At 41.8% G+C, this 21,515-nt stretch overlaps 2 protein-coding genes across 18 annotated transcripts in view; one reads left to right on the plus strand and one right to left on the minus strand.

Moving 5' to 3' along the window:
• The window catches only part of LOC109408324 (cubilin), a 649,214-nt gene that overhangs the window by 204,992 nt on the left and 422,707 nt on the right, over window positions 1-21,515 (minus strand). The gene's annotated exons all lie outside the window — the stretch shown is intronic.
• LOC134287556 (uncharacterized protein K02A2.6-like) lies at window positions 9,510-14,411 on the plus strand. Of its 2 annotated transcripts, none has more exons than XM_062849535.1 (2): window positions 9,510-9,620; window positions 9,681-14,411. In XM_062849535.1, exon 2 carries the CDS (start codon window positions 11,913-11,915, stop codon window positions 14,199-14,201), a length of 2,289 nt encoding a protein of 762 aa, XP_062705519.1. In that variant the 5' UTR covers window positions 9,510-9,620; window positions 9,681-11,912; the 3' UTR covers window positions 14,202-14,411. Both variants share the same exon structure in this region, with proteins under 2 accessions (XP_062705519.1, XP_062705521.1).

The following is a 21,515-nucleotide window of genomic DNA, read 5'->3' on the forward strand; positions in this document are numbered from 1 at the left end:
CTTGAGCTTATTGAAGTTACGAGTTCTATTCACGTTTTATTTATACATATGTTTCAGGATCTAGCTGATACAAGGGGTTGAAAACGATAAATGTTTTCCATTTTTCAGCTCGAAATTAAAAGATGAAGAATATTTTACATATCCATAACTTAATCATTTCAGGCCTTGCCCCTTCTCTGAAAACTCCTGAGACTGCCTATGGTTCCACTTTCAAATTGCATAAAATCTGCTCAATAATTTATAGCCATTTTGTACTGCGTTGTGTTACAGACAATTGCAATTGTAAAAAATGCTCGAAACTTCACAGCTGGTTCACGTTAACGAGTTGTAAAGCCAACCATGCGTCTCCTTTCAAGCAGTGCAAATAACTGTGCGACATTATCGTCCATCACTTTCGCCAGCTTTCGCTTGTTAATTTACGAACCGGCCAACTGCCCAAAAGCTCAACTCGTCGTCATCCTCATCATCAACGCGGTCGCTGCTGCGGTGGTTAGCCATAAATAATCTCCAATTGATTGACCTTCGCAGATTTATAGACATTATCTCCATCTCTAACGATCTGACTTCGCTATATAGAGACTTTCATCTCCACAAATGGCACAGAGCAGCAGCAGACAGCCTCAAAGGATCCGGCCGGCGCAACTGACCATGAAGAAAGCCACCTCGTGATGAGCCCCGTTGCTTCCGTTTCCTTGCAAGGATGGTATAAGCTAGCTCATTTGTGCCGAAACTGACCTTCGCAAAAAAACAGACTCGCTGCTATAAATACTGCTCATCCACAGCAGATAGAGATAGCTCGGCCGATGTTCAGACGTTCTAGTAGCGACCCGAAATAGCCATGAAAAACCAGAAGATAAAAGGCCCCTGTCAACACAGCTTTGGCTTCTCTGTGCTGTATAGAGGATGGACATTGGAAAAGGTACATGGGGGGCACAGGGAAGATTAATTACAGCCTTCAAATCAAATCAAACAAGCTACTGGTGCGACTGGTGCTTCTGCTACATATCTTCATTTGGTGCGTAGGGTAGGTAAATGTTTTGAACACTGAGTGTTGAGGAGTTCACTTGTACATCTAATTTTTGTTTTTTAATCGATGATCACTTTTCTGTTGTGAAAAAAAAACTGTTTTTTTATTCTTCAATCACTTAACCTAACTTACAGCTCTTTTGTACACTTGGACACTGCGTGAGCGATTCCAATTGGAAGCTGTACTTACCATTTGTACAGCACCTGAATGTGTTCTATTATATTCTAATTCTACTATATCCAACTGGTTGCCGTTGCGCTGCTTTCACTTTATACCCTATCATGGAAGAATGATGAGCACGAGGATGTTGATGTGAGGCTGTTGGTTGTTCCTGTTTCCAGTCCGATTGGGGATCCATTATGGGTTGCCGTTCGTCGATGTCCAAGTATCCGGGTTCATTTGAGCCGCCATGGGCTCAGAAGAGGGTCAGTGTCAGCTGCTCTCAGGGGGAAAGAGCAGCTGAGCAATTCTCGCTGAGACCGGCCCACTATTTACACCTTGTCTTCAAACATGTTTAAGTTGCCATCGTGCTCTCTGCGCTCCACGCCTTCTTGGGCCAACCGGATCAGTTGTAAACACCAGCTTTGCAGGGTTGTTGTCCGGCATTCTTGCACCATGCCCTGCCCACCGTATCCTTCCGGCTTTGGCCACCTTCTGGATGCTGGGTTCGCCGTAAACTGCAGCGAGCTCGTGGTTCATTCTTCTCAGCCATACACCGTTCTCCTGCACACCGCCGAAGATCGTCCTTAGCACGCGTCGCTCGAAAATCTTTTTCGACCGCAGTTTCTTCTGGAGCCCGTAGTAGGCCCGACTTCCGCTGATGATGCGCTTCCGAATTTCACGGCTCACGTTGTTGTCAGCCGTCAGTAAGGATCCGAGGTAGACGAATTCCTCCACCACCTCGAAAGTATCCCCGTCTATCGTAACATTACTACCCAGACGGATCCGGTCGTGTTCGGTTCCGCCTACCAGCATGTACTTTGTTTTTGAGGCATTCACCACCAGTCCGACCTTTGCTGCTTCGCGTTTCAGGCGGGTGTACAGCTCTGCCACCGTTCCAAATGTTCTGGCAATAATGTCCATGTCGTCCGCAAAGCACACAAATTGTCCGGATTTTGTGAAAATCGTTCCCCGGCTGTTGAGCCCGGCTCGTCGCATCACACCTTCCAGAGTCGCAGTCCCCGGCGAGATTCGAATGAACTAGATAGTTCACCCGAAACCCTTACGCAGTTTTGCACACCGTCCATCGTTGCTTTAATCAGTCTAGTCAGCTTCCCAGGAAAGCCGTTTTCGTCCATGATTCTCCATTAGGGTGCCAATGAAAATCGAATTTTCGATTTTCAAAAACGGGTAGTGCTCAAAAGTTTCGTCTCCTCAAAAAAAGTCCCCATGCAAAATTTCAGCTCAATCGGACTTCGCTAAGGGGTGGCCCAAAGCGGTCAAAGTTTGGCTGTTTTGAAACACGAAAAATATCCCAAGGTAGGGATACATGAAAATTTCGAAATCGAAAATTTTTTTTGATGCCAAATGCCTTAAAAGTGCATGAAACGTCGAGATCTGGTGTTATCTCAAAAATTTTTTTTTTGAAAAAAATTGACTTTTTGGACTTAGAAAATTTTTGAGTTGGGGGAGTGAAAAGAATTTGAAATGGAGGATTTGAATTTAGTTGCTGAAATATTCATAGCAATAGTACTGGAACATGTCTTATATCATCGTTGGCAACTACTAGCATATTATATATTATATATCGTTAGGGTGGTTCACTTATTTTGCATTAGGGTGGTCCTTTTTGTAGAAAAAATAAAAAAAAAGATAATAGTATTAAAAAATCTCATATAACTGTAAGTCATTTTCAATGTTGAATATATATAATATTTCATAAGGGTGGCTCATTTATTTTTATTTAGGGTGGTTCATTGAGATGGAAATTGAGAACAAAAAAAATATTTCCAGAAAACTTACCAGTCATATTTTTGTATAGTTTAAAACCATGATCCTTTATTGGCATGTAACACTTTGTTAAGATATTCCTAGACCAACATGTGGAAAGGGCGTAACAACCATTGCGAATTTCTGCTTCTCCTGTCCCTCCCGGGCATATCCCCAATTATTCATGAAATCTTTTATTTTCTTTTTAAAATTTTGAATCTTTTTTTTTTTTGGGTGCTTCACTTATTTTGCATAAGGGTGGTCCTTTTTGTAGAAGAATAAATAAAAAAAAAACATAATAGTATTTGTATTGTATTTTACGTTAGGGTTGTTTTTTTTTTGGAAATTAAGATCGAAGAATATTTCCAGAAAATTCAACCAGGTAATCTTTTTCGTATAGCTTCAAGCCATGATTTCCTACAAATCTTTCGGTGACTTATCAATAATGAGATATTCTCTAATTAATATCTCTCCTCTCGTTCTATTTCATTAATCACGGCATCAATATAGTGATTAAAACCGATTTCTATCTACAGAATTAAATATTGTGGTACGGACTACCAAAGGGATTTATTTACTAGAGAGGTTCATCTCATTGTAAGATTTTGAAAAGTTTTGTGATTCTAAGTTCAAATATTCGGGTAAATATTTATTCAGCTGTTTCTATGAGGAAAAAGAGTTAAGTTTGAAGAGTAGAACTGTTTCTTGAACCCCTAAGATGGGGAAGTTTTTCATTAATGCGGTATTAGCAGATATAATTTACTTTTGCAATGGTCAAGGCCAAGCATGTCCGTACTGAGCGGATGAAATTTATGCTCTTTTGATTTACACCACCAAAATTATCGTATTCATGCAATCTTCCTACACTGAGCGAAAAATTCACTTCAATTCCACTGGAAATCATAAGTAGATTTTTTCCATCTAACTAAACATTTGAAACTTAAATGATTGATTAGTGAAAATATTCCACTGGAAAAATCCAATAGCATTTAACTGAAATTTTTCACTACAAAATTTAATAAAATTTAAGTAAATTTTCAGTATATTTGGAACAACTTTTGACCATTTTTGTTTTTGTTTTGTCTATTTCGAGATTATTAAAAAAAAATTGGTTTGTCTCCGTTTTATCGGAGACCCCCAAACGGTTCCCTAGTAAGGATAGAAACATAAAAATCACAGAACATATTGCCATCATCACACTCATGCTTGGTTCGTTAGTGATGGCTGACAATAATTCGCTTCATTTTTCATACATTCGACTTCAGTAAAACCCACTAGAAAATCATATACATTTTACAATACAATACAGTACCAAATTTTCAATAGCTTTTCTTTGGAGTTTCACTAAGTTTTCAAGCGAATTTTACTTAATTCATTTGAACTCACTGAAAATATCATTTTTGAACGGTTACTTGAGTTTTTCCAGTGAAACTAAAATGTATTTTCCTCTCAGTGTATCTTAACTGATAGAAGGATGTTGAAATAATTTAAATGTCTTTTCGAACTGTCAAAAAACCGCACTGCAGTACCACACTGAGCCAAAAGCCCAAAATCGCATATATTGCCCTATAAATCGGGGTATAGCTCAAAATTGTGACGTGCTGGAGCAAATCTGAGCCCGGATTCGGATTCAGCGACCCAAAAACTGTCAGAGACACATAAGTTTGCTTTTGAGACAGACCAAAATTTAATTTTTGTTTCGCCGTCTTATGTGCTCTCTCTTGTCCGGAATCATTGTTGGAAACTGATATTACGCAGAGGAATAGCAAAAAAGAAAAGGAAAATAAAAGTTCAAAAAATCAGATGTAATTTAATGTAATGTACCAAAAACCTATCAGCATGAATTTAGTAAATATCACAAAAACGTTCCCACTCTTCCGTTACGTCCCTTTTACTACGACCAGGCTTGTTCGCACTGAGCGTATGAAAATTATGCTCTATTGATTTACACCACCGAAATCATCGTATTTATGAAATCTTCCTATCTTAACTGATAAACGGATGTTGAAATACATAATTTAAATGTCTTTTCGAACTGTGAAAAAACCGCACCGCAGTACCACACTGAGCACACGGAGAAAATTTCACTCGGGTGAATTTTAACGCTCCGTGCGGAACTGACAGTTCGAAAAGACATTTAAATTATTTCAACATCCTTCTATCAGTTAAGATAGGAAGATTGCATGAATACGATAATTTTGGTGGTGTAAATCAATAGAGCATTAATTTCATCCGCTCAGTACGGACTCGCTTGGCCATGACCATTGCAAAAGTAAATTATATCTGCAAATACCGCATTAATGAAAAACTTCCCCATCTTAGGGGTTCAACAAACAGTTCTACTCTTCAAACTAAACTCTTCTTCCTCATAGAAACAGCTGAATAAATGTTTACTCGAGTTTTTGAATTTAGTCTCACAAAACTTTTCAAAATCTTACAATGAGATGAACCTCTCTAGTAAATAAATCTCTTTGGTAGTCCGTACCACAATATTTAATTCTGTAAATCGGTTTTAATCACTATATTGATGCCGTGATTAATGAAATAGAACGAGAGGAGAGATAATAATTAGAGAATATCTCATTATAGATAAGTCACCGAAAGATTTGTAGGAAATCGTGGCTTGAAGCTATACGAAAAAGATTACCTAGTTGAATTTTCTCGAAGTATTTTTTGATCTTAATTTCCAAAAAAAAACATTCCTAACGGAAAATACAATACAAATACTATTATCGTTTTTTTATTTAATTTTCTACAAAAAGGACCACCCTTTTGCAAAATAAGTGAAGCACCCAAAAAAAAAAAAGATTCAAAATTTTAAAAAGAAAATAAAAGATTTTATGAATAATTGGGGATATGCCCAAGAGGGACAGGAGAAGCAGAAAATCGCAATGGTTGTTACGCCCTTTCCACATGTTGGTCTAGGAATATCTTAACAAAGCCCAAGCAACACACATGTTATATAAAAGTTACGACAGCGCAAGTTTTGGTTGTATATGAGTTTATTAGACGTAATTTCAACACAATGTTAGAATTACGTCAAATTAACTTCTATACAACCAAAACTTGCGCTGTCGTAACTCTTATATAACATGTGTGTTGCTTGGGAGTGTTACATGCCAATAAAGGATCATGGTTTTAAACTATACAAAAATATGACTGGTAAGTTTTCTGGAAATATTTTCTTGTTCTTAATTTCCATCTCAATGAACCACCCTAAATAAAAATAAATGAGCCACCCTTATGAAATATTATATATATTCAACATTGAAAATGACTTACAGGTATATAAGTGATTTTTAATACTATTATCTTATTTTTTAAATTTTTCTACAAAAAGGACCACCCTAATGCAAAATAAGTGAACCACCCTAACGATATATGATATATAATATGCTAGCAGTTGCCAACGATGATATAAGACATGTTCCAGTACTATTGCTTTGAATATTTCAGCAACTAAATTCAAATCCTCCATTTCAAATTCATTTCACTCCCCCAACTCAAAAATTTTCTAAGTCCAAAGTCAATTTTTTTCAAAAAAAAATTTTTGAGATAACACCAGATCTCGACGTTTCATGCACTTTTAAGGCATTTGGCATCAAAAAAAATTTTTTGATTTTGAAATTTTCATGTACCCCTACCTTGGGATATTTTTCGTGTTTCAAAACAGCCAAACTTTGACCGCTTTGGGCCACCCCTTAGCGAAGTCCGATTGAGCTGAAATTTTGCATGGGGACTTTTTTTGAGGAGACGAAACTTTTGAGCACTACCCGTTTTTGAAATTCGATGGTCAAATTTTTCCCATACATTCCATTGGCACCCTACTCCATAGCTCTGCGCGGTCGATACTGTCGTATGCCGCCTTGAAGTCGATGAACAGGTGATGCGTTGGGACCTGGTATTCACGACATTTCTGGAGGATTTGCCGTACGGTGAAGATCTGGTCCGTTGTCGACCGGCCGTCGATGGAGCCGGCTTGATAATTTACCACGAACTCATTTGTTTTAGGTGACAGACGACGGAAGATGATCTGGGATAGCACTTTGTAGGCAGCATTCAAAATAGTGATCGCCCTGAAGTTCTCACATTCCAAATGGTCGCCTTTCTTGTGAATGGGGCAGATTACCCCTTCCTTCCACTCCTCCGGTAGCTGTTCGGTTTCTCAGATTCTGACTATCAGCCGATGCAGACAGGTGGCCAACTTTTCTGGGACCATCTTGATGAGTTCAGCTGCGATACCATCCTTACCAGCTGCTTTGTTGGTTTTGAGCTGGTGAATGGCATCCTTAACTTCCCTCAGCGTGGGAGTTGGTTCATTTCCGTCCTCCGCTGCACTGGCGTCGTCGTTTCCTCCGTTGCCGTGGGCTCCCGTGCCTACGTTCTCCACGCCGTTCAGGTGCTGATCACGTCGGTCCGTGAAGAGGCCTCCGTCTTTATCCCTGCATATTTCGGCTCGCAGCACGAAGCCGTTGCGGGATGCGTTGAGCTTCTGATAGAACTTCCGTGTTTCTTGGGAACGGCACAGCAGTTCCATTTCTTCACACTCCGCTTCTTCCAGGCGGCGCTTTTTCTCCCGAAATAGGCGGGTCTGCTGTTTCCGCTTCTGTTTATACCGTTCCACGTTCTGTCGAGTCCCTTGCTGCAGCATTACCGCCCTCGCTGCATTCTTCTCCTCCAAAACTGTTCTGCACTCTTCGTCGAACCATTCGTTCCGTCGATTCCGTCCCACGTACCCGATGGTGCTCTCGGCTGCGTCGTTGATGGCTGCTTTCACTGTACTCCAGAAGTCCTCTAGAGGGGCCTCGTCCAGCTCGCCCTCGTCTGGCAACGCGGCCTCGAGATTCTGCGCGTATGCTGAGGCGACATCCGGTTGCTTCAGTCGCTCTAGGTTGTACCGTGGCGGTCGCCGGTATCGTACATTGTTGATGACGGAGAGTTTTGGGCGCAGTTTGACCATCACCAGATAGTGGTCGGAGTCGATGTTGGCGCCACGATAGGTCCTGACGTCGATAATGTCGTAGAAGTGCCGTCCGTCAATCATAACGTGGTCGATTTCAGATTCCGTCTGCTGTGGTGATCTCCAGGTGTAACGATAAGGGAGGCTGTGTTGGAAAAAGGTGCTACGTATGGCCATATTTTTGGAGGCGGCGAAATCAATGAGTCGTAGGCCGTTTTCGTTCGTCTGCTGGTGGGCGCTGAACTTACCAATCGTCGGTCTAAATTCCTCCTCCTGGCCTACCTGAGCGTTCAAATCACCTATGATGATCTTGACGTCGTGGCTTGGGCAGCGATCGTACTCGCGTTCGAACTGCGCGTAAAATGCGTCCTTGTCATCATCAGTACTTGCGGAGTGTGGGCTGTGCACGTTTATTATGCTGAAGTTGAAGAATCGACCTTTGATCCTCAACCTGCACATTCTTTCGTCGATCGGCCACCAACCGATCACACGCCTCTGCATATCACCCATCACGATGAAAGCTGTTCCCAGCTCGCGTGTGTTGCCGCAGCTCTGGTAGATGGTATGATTACCTCTAAACGTTCGCACCATGGACCATGCCCAACGAACCTCCTGCAGCGCTACGATGCCGAACCCTCGGTCCTTCAGTAGATCGGCGAGTATGCGGGTGCTCCCAATGAAGTTGAGAGATCGGCAGTTCCATGTACCGAGTTTCCAATCGCAAGTCCTTTTTGTTCGCTGGGGTCGTTGCCGTTGGTCTCGGTTCGTATTATTCTGTTGCTGATTTTCCGTTACAATGGTTTTTTACGGCTGGCTCGTAGGGCCTGACACCAACCCCCTACTTTCCGGAGGACCATAGTGCACAGTTGAGCTTAGAGTCCTTCCCTGGCACTCGGACGTAGATCAGCCGCCCCTAACATGGGGATCAGACGCTGTTGTGAGCCGCTCCTCCTGGAGAACAGACGCTCAGGTTTGCCGAAGCAAACCCCCCCTTCCCTGTCGGCCTACGACCAAAGTTCCCACCGGGGTTGGTTACCCGATCTTCCCTAAGGTTGCTCATAGTTTCCGGCCGGTACCGCGTGGAGGTAGGGATAGGAGTTGCTGGGCAGAGGCTAAGTGGATCACAATGGGATCTGAATTGCGCAGCATACCCAGCCTTTACCGTGCCAACATATCTTTATGTTATTAACATATCTTACTATGTTATAAACTTGTCTGCCATAAGCGGCAAAATAACAAAAATTATAACAAATAAATGTCCCTGGAAGACCAATATTATAACATGTTATGTTAGGTTCAATAACAACTTAATAACAACGATTTTTGCAGAAAATTTGAAACCTTGTTATTGTTGTGTTATAGTTTAACATATTTGTACATTTTCAATAGTAGAATAATAACAAGACTTGATCTACAACAAAGTATTTTAATGAAATGTTATTTAGTGGATGAATTTTGTAGTGAGATGTTTATGTACCTTTGTCTGTGGTCTGCACCAACACACTTATGAATGTAGTATTATATTACCTCTGGATGTATGATGTACCTTGGTTTGTTGACAACTGAATAGAATTGATAGTATCGAGCTACGGTGTTTTATTATAATATTACGCTACCACAAATTGGCGACGAAGTGGGATTAATTCAGTTGTTTAAATTGTTTATTTGTTCTATTCGTGTGTGTTGTGTGTTGAGCTTGATAAGGTAAGTGTTTTTTTATAGAAATAGGATCTGGAATATGTTCTAAACGAGTGATTTTTGTAGCATCTATCGCTGCAATTCTGTAAGAAGTAGAAGAAGACGGAAACACGTCTAAGGAAAGTTTTGTTTTGGGTTGTGCGTAAGCCCAAGATCTGCGACACGGAGCAGGGATTTGCGACTCGGAGCAGGGATTTGCGACTCGGAGCAGGGATTTGCGACTTGGAGCAGGAAGAGCTGCCGCGACAAGATAGCGGTTGGTACGCGCGGTTAGATTTGATCCGATAGATAAAGCCGAGTAGAGCAGGAATTGTTCACCAAACAGTAGGGTGACCAGATTTGGATAAAACAGGTAATGTGTTTGTGTGTTTTTTTTAATGAGACTGACATGATAAGAATTGTTTTATAGGATGGACAAAAACAGCGCTTTCTCTAATTTTCCCACGTTCACCTACGGTGCTGTGCCATTGGCTGAACGACGAGCAAAATGGTTCAGTTGGAAGCGCGGCTTTGAAATTTGTTTGAGAGCTTCAAAGATTACTGACTCCGAAGAGAGAAAGGATTTGTTGCTAGCGAAAGGCGGATTTGAACTGCAAGAGATATTTTTTAATATACCTGGGGCAGATGTGGCCACTGATATTGAAAATAACATCGATGCGTATTCGGTTGCCATCGAGAAGTTGGACGGTTACTTTGCTCCGCAGCGTCATGAAGCGCATGAACGCTACATTTTCTGGGCCATGAAACCAGAACCAGAAGAGAGTTTAGAGAAGTTCTTGATGCGTGCTCAAATGCATGCCAGTAAATGCAACTTTGGGAAGTCGTCGACAGAGAGTTCTGGTATTGCCGTGATTGATAAGTTACTCCAATTTGTTCCCAGTCATCTCCGAGAGAAACTTTTGTTGGAGGTTGACCTGACCGTAGAAAAAGTCATGCAACAGGTCAGCGCATTTGAAACGACTCGATCTGCTAGTGAACAGATTAGTGGACAAAGCATATTGCAACAACCGGTCAAGAGCTCCGAAACAGTATCGCGTATACCTTCGACCTGTAAGTTTTGTGGCCGATCACATACTCCTGATGGTTCATGCCCAGCTTGGAATAAAACTTGTTCTAACTGTGGCAAGCGAGGGCATTTCCGAGCAGTTTGTTTTAGCAGAGTCGCTGTTGCTTCCAGTAGCCGAAGCGCAGACCCATTCCCGGGCCCCAGCTCAACAAAGCGAAGTTTTGGACAGGCTTTCCAAAGAAATATGGGTCCTTCGACCAAGTCCAACATCAATTCGCAGAAGCGACGGCCAGGCCGGCTTCACGCTATTGAGGATGATGAAAATGATGAAGATATTCCAGAGTTAATTGAGATGGTTTCATCTGCGAGCGATTCCGATGAACTTTTGTGTGTGAAAGTGGGTGGAGTGCTTATCGAGATGCAAATTGATTCCGGCGTGCAATCCAACATAATTGATGATCAAACTTGGAGTTCTATGTTGCGTTCTGGTGTGAAAACTGTTGGATCCATTCGTCAGTCGGATAGGAAGTTCAAAGCTTATGCTCAGACGGACTGTCTTAACGTTCTGGCCATGTTTGACGCAGAAACCTCGATCACTGATGGCAACAAGAAATTGTGTACTGATGCAAGATTCTACGTAGTACAAGGAGGTCCACAACCGTTGTTAGGCAAGATTACAGCGAAGAAGCTAGGAGTGCTGGTGGTGGGGTTGCCGAGTCATCGGAGTCAACAGGAAATGCTACATCAGTTGGACATTGTTAGGCCATTTCCATGCGTTCAAGGTGTCAAGATCCATATTCCGATTGACAGATCGGTCGAACCTGTTGCTCAACGACTACGCCGATTGCCATTCGCTACGCTTGATTGAGTTGAGGAAAAGTTGAAGGAATTGGAATCCAAGGATATAATTGAGAAAGTTTCTGAACCAAGTTCGTGGGTTTCTCCATTGGTGGTCGTGGTTAAGGATAGCGGCGACATCAGGTTGTGCATCGACATGCGACAGGTGAATAAAGCAATCATGCGCGAAACTCATCCACTTCCAACTATTGAGGATATTCGATGGAAATTGAATGGTGCTCGAGTGTTTTCTCGACTGGATATTAAAGATGCTTTCCACCAGTTGGAGCTTGATGACGAAAGCAAACCTTTAACAACTTTCATCACTCATAAGGGTATGTAATTTGTAATGTATTGTGTCTCATAATTGGTAGATATTAAAGTATGATCATGCTTATATTCAAGGTCTTTTTCGTTATAAACGGCTTCTTTTTGGAGTATCATGTGCTCCAGAGATGTTCCAAAAGGTGTTAGAACAGATTTTGTCGGATTGTCCCAATACCATTAACTTCATCGATGATATTATCATAGCGGGAAAAACGGAGCGAGAACACGATGAAGCCCTGGAAAAGGTTTTACACAAACTAAAGCAATGTGGTATTTTACTAAATCAGGCTAAATGTGCATTCAAGCTGAACGAGATTGCCTTTGTGGGTCATCTTTTCAATAAGGATGGAATGACCGCTTCTCCAGACAAAATAGATGCTATTAAAACATTTAGACCGCCATCTACTAGTGAGGAAGTGCGCAGTTTTCTGGGTTTGGTGAATTACGTCGGAGCCTTCATTCCAAATCTTGCCACGATATCGTTTCCGTTGCGTGAACTCACAAAGCACAATGTTCCATTCCGCTGGACTGAAGAAGAAAAGAACGCATTTGAATTCATCATAAATCAAATGGCGTGCGTTGGTAATTTGGCACATTTTGACCCTAAGTTGAAGACTCGAGTAGTAGCTGATGCTTCTCCAGTTGGACTGGGCGCTATACTTCTTCAATATTTTGAAGGAAAACCAAGGGTGATATCGTTCGCTAGTAAAAGCCTAACAGATACCGAAAAGCGATACGCACAAACCGAGAAAGAAGCTCTTGCTTTGGTGTGGGCAGTAGAAAGGTTTCAGATATATCTGCTTGGCATTCATTTTGAGCTAGAAACGGATCACAAGCCCCTGGAAGCTATATTTTCACCGCGTTCTTCTCCATGCCTTCGGATTGAGCGTTGGGTTTTGCGTTTACAGGCGTTCTCCTACGACGTAATCTACAGGAAAGGCAAGTCAAACATAGCAGATCCGTTATCTCGACTATCACAGCCAGCTGATAAGGAAGTATTTGATGCCGATTCCGACGTGTATATTAGAAGTGTAACAGAACTTGCAGCTGTAGATATAACTGAAATGGATGAAGTCTCCAAGGAAGATCCTGAACTATCAGCTTTAAGGGAATGTCTGGACCAAGGAACATGGAACCATACTGTGGATGCAATAAAGCCGTATCATGCGTTCCGCAACGAACTAGGGAAAGTTGGATACATGGTGGTGAGAGGTGATAGGTTAATAGTGCCATTCAGTTTGAGGCGAAGAATGTTGGAATTAGGGCACGAAGGTCATCCCGGTAAAACTAAGATGCAGCAACGTTTGCGGAATAATTGCTGGTGGCCTGGGATGGATGATGCTATAGCTCGCGCAGTAGATGGGTGCGAAGGATGTCGTTTAGTAAGCCAACCAGATCGTCCTGAACCGATGCAAAGAAGGCCATTACCTGAAGCTCCTTGGTTAGATGTAGCGATCGACTTTTTGGGGCCCCTACCTTCCGGAGATTATCTTTTGGTAATCATTGACTATTTTAGTCGATACAAAGAAGTGGAAATTCTTAGGAAGATAACAGCACAAGAGACGGCAGAACGTTTAGAAAGGATTTTTGTGAGACTCGGTTACCCACGGACGATTACGTTGGACAACGGGAGACAATTCGTCAGTAGGGAGTTCGAAGAATTCTGCAATCGAAGGGGGATCATTCTGAACCGGACAACTCCTTACTGGCCTCAGGAAAATGGACTTGTAGAACGTCAAAATCGGTCATTGATGAAAAGACTTAAGATCAGTCAAGCCCTAAACCGTGATTGGAAAAAGGATCTCAACGATTACCTGGCTATGTATTATTCAACGCCGCATACCATAACTGCGAAAACTCCTTCTGAGTTGATGAGTGGAAGGAATATTCGCACAAAACTTCCATCATTGAAGGATTTGGCCTCATCTGTACCATCAACGGACTACAGGGACAGAGATCAGCAAGCGAAAGAAAAAAGCAGGGTTGCAGAGGACCATCGAAGACGCGCCAAAGCATCAGATTTGACCATTGGGGATAAAGTTCTTATGAAGAATGTGCTTCCAGGTAACAAACTTACTCCCACCTTTAGCCCGAGCGTGATGACAGTTACTGCGAAAGATGGTTCACGCGTAACAGTTCAAAATGACGAAACACGGAAGAGTTATGATAGGAATACGAGCCATTTAAAGAAGATCGTGGATCCAAGTGTTAGAGATAGAGATGAAGACCAATATCAGCAGGAAACTGAAAAGGAGGCAGAGGAACTTGAGGATCCATTGTATGTAGAACCAGGTATTTCCACGATGGACCCTGATGAAGCAGAGACAGCTATAGAACCACCGAGATTGCAACGGAGCCGGCCCCAGCGGAACATTAAGAAAGCCCGTTACTTTGATGATTGTGAGCTTGATTATTGATCATTAGTTAGTCTTAATATCCAATAAAGAAAGGGAGATGTAGTGAGATGTTTATGTACCTTTGTCTGTGGTCTGCACCAACACACTTATGAATGTAGTATTATATTACCTCTGGATGTATGATGTACCTTGGTTTGTTGACAACTGAATAGAATTGATAGTATCGAGCTACGGTGTTTTATTATAATATTACGCTACCACAAATTTCAAAAACTTGATCATAACAAAATAAGATTGCCCAACAAAACATGTTATAAAAAAGTAATACTTTGATAAGTTAATAATAACAAATCTGTATATATAAAAATGCAGTGGCATACGTGGGACCGCGCATAACTTGCGAACGGATGGTCCGATTTGGGTCGTCTGAGTTTTGTTCTGTTAGTTTTCACTCAAGGAAGGTTTATGAGACATAAAACACGGGGAGAAATTAAAAGTTTTTGAAAACCGGGTTTTCGTACATTTTGAACAGGGACTTGGGCTTGGCTAGGTACTTGAAACGTCAAAAAACGCAGTAGGCAAAACAAAGTTTGCCGGGGACAGCTAGTTATGATATAAAAACAGGCTATATGATTCTGTTGTTATGAATTTGATATTTTCCTCTGCTCGGATGGGCCCGGTGGCGGCTGTTTACATAAATGCAGCGTTATTGTGGGCTTCGTGGCCGAGCGGTTAGCGGCGTCAGTCGTATAGGTGTCTCGTAAGCCTCGGAGTGTGGGTTCGATTCCCGCTGCAGTCGGGGAAAACTTTTCGTCAAACGGAAAATTCTCCACAGGGCCACTGGGTGTTATATGTGTTGTCCGTTGCCTAATGTTAGTAATGTTTAGTCTGTGCGGCCTCCGGCCGAAGACGGTGTTGTCTTAAAAAAAAAATCGCAGTGTTTACGAACACGAGTTTAAAATCTGAACCCACTAATGGAAAGCTGAAGGTTTAAGCTTTTCAAAACACTAAAAAAAGTTGTAAAACAATGCCCGTATCATTGAGAAACAGTCGAAAACGGAAACGTACCTCCGATTTGCCCAAATTTTGCGGCAGGTACCTTTGTGTATACATGCAGGCGTAAACTCGGATGCTCTTGTATGGCGTTGCCGGTGCGCATGGAAATGTATGGAGAAAACGTGACTTAATTTACAAAACTGCAGATAACTTTTGATAGGAAAAAATACATCTCTAATTTTTTGATATGTTATGTATAAATGTCTCAGCTTTCAATTGATGCAAAAAATTTGAAAATCGGTGGTTGCCATAATGGCGAAAAAAATGTTTTGGTACAAAAATCCAAGATGGCGGCCAAAATTAATATGGCCGACCCAACTTTTATTATTGTAAATAGTAGCTCTGTCTTTCCTCGTTTCAACAACATTTCGTTTTGAGGTGGCTTTTGGAGAAATTTTCGAGTTATAACGGTTTCAATGAGCCACCATTTGACCAAAATCGAGGGGTCTGAAAAAATTGTTGTGGCTCTAACTAACGGGGGGTCCATCAATTTAAGAAACCAAATGCATTTTCCTTACTTTTTTAGCGAGGACTTTCAGAAAATCGGCAACTTAAACATTTTTGAAGACAAGGTGTAAATAGTGGGCCGGTCTCAGCGAGAGTTACCCAACTGACGAAAGTGCCGGGGCTAGGATCGAACCCATGACCATCTGCTTATGAAGCAAACGTGTAGCCACTACGCCACGGGCCCCGGCAAAAAAAACTGTTATACATATAATTCTTTATATGGCTGTAATATTTATAAATATTGTGTGTTGGCACGTAACTTTATTTTATTATTTTACACGGAATTTAAATTCAAAGATAGGCCTACCCGAGTCATTCGGCAATTGTCGAACACTTTCGTTATAACTTTTTCTGAATATCTTATTATAAATTGAACTTTAAGTCTCGCTCAACTTAAATGGCTAATGTAGTAGTTGTGCATAGGTTGTAAAATAGTGTGTAGACAACCTGGAGCGTCCAACATAGCTATGGCCCTCATAAGTTCCCACCTCATGCAGTCATGGGTCACACGCTATGTCCAAAGGGAAGTATTATGAAAATCGAATGTACCTCAAATGTTATTCCATACGATCTTAGGTTTGGACCTCTAGTTTCAGAATCTGTGCGCGGTTTAAAATATTTCATCTTGGGTTTTTTTATTTTTTTTCGAATTGTTTGATTTTTTTCCAATTTTCCCATACAAATGGCGAAAAAAGTCATTTTAAGGTTAATTTCATCCCAGATAAAAATGTATGGAAAAAAATTCAAGTTGGATTATTTTAAATCGCACATATTCTGAATCTAGAGGTCCAAAAATAAGATACTAGCGAATAAACTTTGAGGTACATTCGATTTGTGTGCAAAACGATGAGTCGATAAGGAGAGCGTCCAACATAGCTGTGGCACAGAAAACAGACATCCAAGTGCAGTTCCGAAACTGTGTAAGGAATTTAACGGCCATTTTAAATCTGCAACGCAAGTGGCAATACCGTGGTGCTGCAATCGGGTAATTGCTCATACTGACTGTGGCAATATGGTGTTTGGCGGCGTTAGTGTTTTCATCGTGTATTGGTTTGCAACCTTGCTGAAGTGAAGATTCAAATCCCTATACACAACTTTTTGAATGAGATTTGTTCTATAGCTATAGCCTATAGCTATAGCCTGCACGTCTGTTCTCTGTGGCTGTGGTCCTCACAAGTTCCTACCTCATGCTTCCCTTGACCCGTGGCAAAGACCGCCAGAGTTGTGTGCTTAGTAGGCCGTCCCTTATTTTGCAAAATTTATAAATGTTATAAGTTCGTTAGTGGAAAATGATCGTTTTAGCTAGAAAAATGATCGTGTCAAAATTTGAAGTCCGTATCTCAAGGCTAAGCGGTCCCTCAAGGGGCCTAAAGTTGTCAAAAATTGTATGGGACCAAAAAAACATGATTTTTTTTTCGACAAAACAACTACGCTATTCCACTAAAACCGGTGAATTTAAGAACCCTAAAGGGCCAAACATGTGCTTAGATTTGCGATATCTCTACTCGTTTCCAAGATATTGACAAAAAAACTGAAAGATCAGCATTTTTGACCATTTTTTTAGATTCCGAAGGAAAATAATTTGGTTCAATAACTCAAAAACGAGTAAAGATATCTCAAATCTAAGTACATTTTTGGCCCTTTAGGGTCCTAAAATCACCGGTTTTAGTAGAATAGCGTATTTTTTTTGGTGAAAAAAATTTCATGTTTTTTTGGTCCTATACAATTTTTGACAACTTTAGGCCCCTTGAGGGACCGCTTAGCCTTGAGATACGGACTTCAAATTTTAACACGATCATTTCTTAGCTAAAACGATCATTTTCCACTAACGAACTTATAACATTTCCAATTTTTGCAAAATAAGGGACGGCCTAGTGCTTAGGTGGTCGTGCAGTTTTGGCACTGTTGTCCTTCTGACTTCAGCTAGATTGAGGAGGTACGTCTCCAGCGTCTGTTCACCGAGGAGATGCGGCTTGGTTGGGACGTTAAACAGAACTGGCACGATGGCCCTCCGGCGAGACAGGAGAGTTGGCGTAGGCCCAATAAGCCACCCGTAAAAATCCCAATTGCGAATAAATACAGTATCTGTTTCTTATAAATACATTTTAAATCTAATTTTTCTATGATAATAGGGCAAAATGGGGCAAATTGGACAACTACTGAAGATGATTGGGGCTGTCCATAAACTACGTGGTCATTTTTTGGGAGATTCCGAACCGCCCCCCCCCTTCCCCGCGTGGTCTTTCGTTCATACAAAAAAAAATGTATGGATCGTGGTCTTTTACCAAACTCACCCCCCCAGCATTACTACGTGGTTTATGGGTGGCCCCATTCTGGTGATAACAGATCTAGCGCTTTTTGTTTATACAAAAAAAAAGAAATTCAAATCAGTAATCAGTAATCAATTCATAATCATGTAAAATTCACAATTTCCAGCAGTTGTTGGGGAATATGGGGCAATATAAGCATTTAAAAGGATCTTTCATATATGTTTATGATTTCTATTAATCTAATTACACCTGCAGCTATTTTCAATGATCTACAATCGTGTTAGTTGTTTGAAAGTACATTTTGATTCTCTTTTGTATGAAAAAAGGCAAAATGGGACAAAATGGACCACTTCCCGTGCCGTGCGGTGTATGAATTCAGCACCAATCGATTTCTTGTATTTTTTTACGTCAGAAATGGTCAACTTCTGGTACCGAAACCAGTGGCGTTAAAAGATTCGTTTTTTGGGTCGATTTTTCCCACTGTGCGGCGGATCGGCTAATGTCGGCAAGGAGGACTGGCGAGATCGCCACTACGAGGATCTGGTGTACTAATCAGCGAGCTGGCGGCAGAATGTTCAACGGTAGGAGCACGAGACGGCGCAGCACCGGCCGAAGAAGCGCAGATGATGACTGGCTCGGACCTCACGCAAGCGCTAAACCGCAAAAGGAGTGGTCTACCAAAGATGTTGGTAGTTGTCGAACAGTTGGACGAGCTGATCGACTACACGAGCGGGCGGACTATCATCAGCAAGGGCTTGAAACAGGCCCTGCTGAAGCTCCGCAAATCGCTGGCTCTGACCAACAAGGAGTATGATCTCCTGGTCGAAGAGCGGAGTGCGGCTGATGCGAGCAGAGAAGAGCGGTCTGCCCAAACGGACAGCGTCCGCCCTATGGCTCGATCTGCGTAGTCGAAACCTGCCGAGGGGACGCGGCAGAGGCAGAGGCGGGCGAAACCCAATAGAAGAAAAAAGGGTCGGCCAACGCGAGTAACCAGGCTGCCAAGTCGGTTACGAAACATGCAAGGGGCAGGGCCAACCCTAAGAGGAACGGTGGCCAACCAGACCAAGGGAAGGAGAACCATTGGATTACGGTTGGAAAGAAGATGTTGAGAAAAGTGAAACCAGCCCGAAAGTGCGAACAGAGCGACGCGACTGAGGCGGATACATACGCCAAGGTGCTGAGGGCCATGGAGGCGAAAATCGTCTCTCATCGGGCGCGGATGTAAAAAGCATTCGGCGCACCAGGACTGGAGAGATGATGCGAGTGCTGAAGAAGGAGGCGGCCAAGAAAGGCTTAAATGTCCAGGCACGCGAGGTGGTCGAACCAATCGACGATAATGCAGATTTTACAGCTAAATCTGAACCACTGTGAAGCCGCACAACAGTTCCTGAGGTATTCAATCTCGGAGTCACGTACAGACATTGCCTTACTATCGGACCCAGACCACATCCTTCCGGATAACGGGAACTAGGTAGCGGATAAGGCCAAGCTAGCAGTGATGTGTACAACCGGTCGTTTCCGGTCCAGGAAATAATTTCCACGTCGCACGAGGGTTTCGCAATAGCGAGGATCAACGGGGTGTACTACTGCAGTTATTGTGCTCTCCCCAGGTGATCGATAGACCAGTTCTTGTCTATGCTGGATTCGCTATCAATCGCATTGTGGTGGAGACTTCAACGCTTGGGCAATTGAGTGGGGTAGCCGCCTGATTAACGCGAGAGGCTTGGCTCTACTGGAAGCTTTGGCTATACAGAGCAGTCATAGCTAAAATGATTGGCGCGTCAGCACTCCTAGAACGCTTCCCTGAGATGCTGCGGAAGTTCGTAGAAACCAAGGTGGAAACGCTGTTCCCGCGCCACGATACAAGACCATGGGCCCCGTCCCCTATGGCCAAACCGGCCATATTTAGGTCGCCCCGGTGACGAATGACAAACTCATCGCAATAGCGAAGTCGCATGAGTTGAACAAGGTTTCGGGTCCGGACGGTATCATGACAGTAGTCATCAAGACGACCATCGAGGCGTAGCCATGACATGTTCAGAATGGTTATGCAGATGTACTTAGACAGAGGCGAATTTCCGGAGAGGTGGAAAAGGCAAACCCGGGAAGCCACCTGGCGACCCGTCGGTATACAGACCTATCAGCCTTCTGGACACCGCCGGAAAACTGTTGGAACGGATCATTCTGTCGAAGCTGATGGTCTATACCGAGAAACCCGATAACTCCGGTCTCTCGAATAACCAGTTTGGCTTCCGAAAGGATCGATCGACGGTGGACGCTATTAAGGCTGTAACGTAACCAAAACTGCCGATATAGCGCTCCAAAAGAAGCGATCAGTAATCCGCTATTGTACGTACCGTCAAACGGGGTGACTTGCAACACTTTTCAGCTTCAACTAACAAAAAATGTTGATTAAACTCAATTTTAAAATTCAAACTATTTGTAATAGTTTTAATAGCCAGTCCCTCTATAAAATAGAGTGAACAAGTTATAGATTGATTTATTTTTTCATGTTGAAAAAGCCAAATAAGGTCGTTTTTGATACAAGACGTCGTGCGGGGTGACTTGCAACACCCAATGTAAATCCCTTTTCAAAGACGCAGATATTAATTTTTAGTTTCAAGCATATTTGATAGGTATTCTTGCTACTATTGTGATATCGTTTGGGGTGACATACTTATTTTTACATTTGTTTTTACATAGGAAATTGAATTGTGTATTTTTATATGGAAATATTGGACTCAAAAACACCAAGTTACTAATTGTTAATGCAGCATAAGTTTTAAAGTATTTTTCAGTTCATATGATGATTCTTCAGACTTTTGGTGGTGAATTATTAGTTAAACAACAATATTTCGTTTTTCTGGACTTTGAATTGTTAAGAAAATGAGTGTTGCAAGTCACCCCGTCTAGGTACAATATTTCAAAACATATGAATATAACAAAGATATTGTAATATTTTTATAAAGTAAAATGGAAATTCATATAGCTCATTATGTATAGAATCCGCATATAGAATATTATTTTTGGGAAATTTTGTTTCCATTCTTTTGCAGGTAACGATTCCAGGCTCACATTTTTGTTACTTTTTCAGACTAATGTTAAATTTATGAATATTTTGTTGGAACTATTTTCATAAAAGTAAAAATTGTTGCTACTACTCAGATAGTATGTGCACATTATAGTTCAACTGAGTTTTGGTATGTAAACGTTCGATTTTTATGTTTTGTTGATAAACATAGACAGAAGACATCAAGTGTTGCAAGTCACCCCGCCGTTGCAAGTCACCCCGTTTGACGGTACCGAGCAGGTAAGGAAAAGAGAGAATTAGTTTTTAGTGGATAGATCCCCACATAACCCCAGGAACCACCTCTCATTCTATAAAAGACCCTTTTCTACGTGTGTTGATCGAGTGGGAAAAGAGTGGTTACTGATCGGGATTTGAACAGAGTAAAAGCATCCTTGAATCAGTAAAAAGAAAATCAAATACAGCATTCAAGGCTGTGATATACTTATGAAAAATTCTAATTATAAACATTCT

This window comes from Aedes albopictus, chromosome 1 (assembly GCF_035046485.1).
Source record: "Aedes albopictus strain Foshan chromosome 1, AalbF5, whole genome shotgun sequence".
Lineage (NCBI taxonomy): Eukaryota > Metazoa > Arthropoda > Insecta > Diptera > Culicidae > Aedes > Aedes albopictus.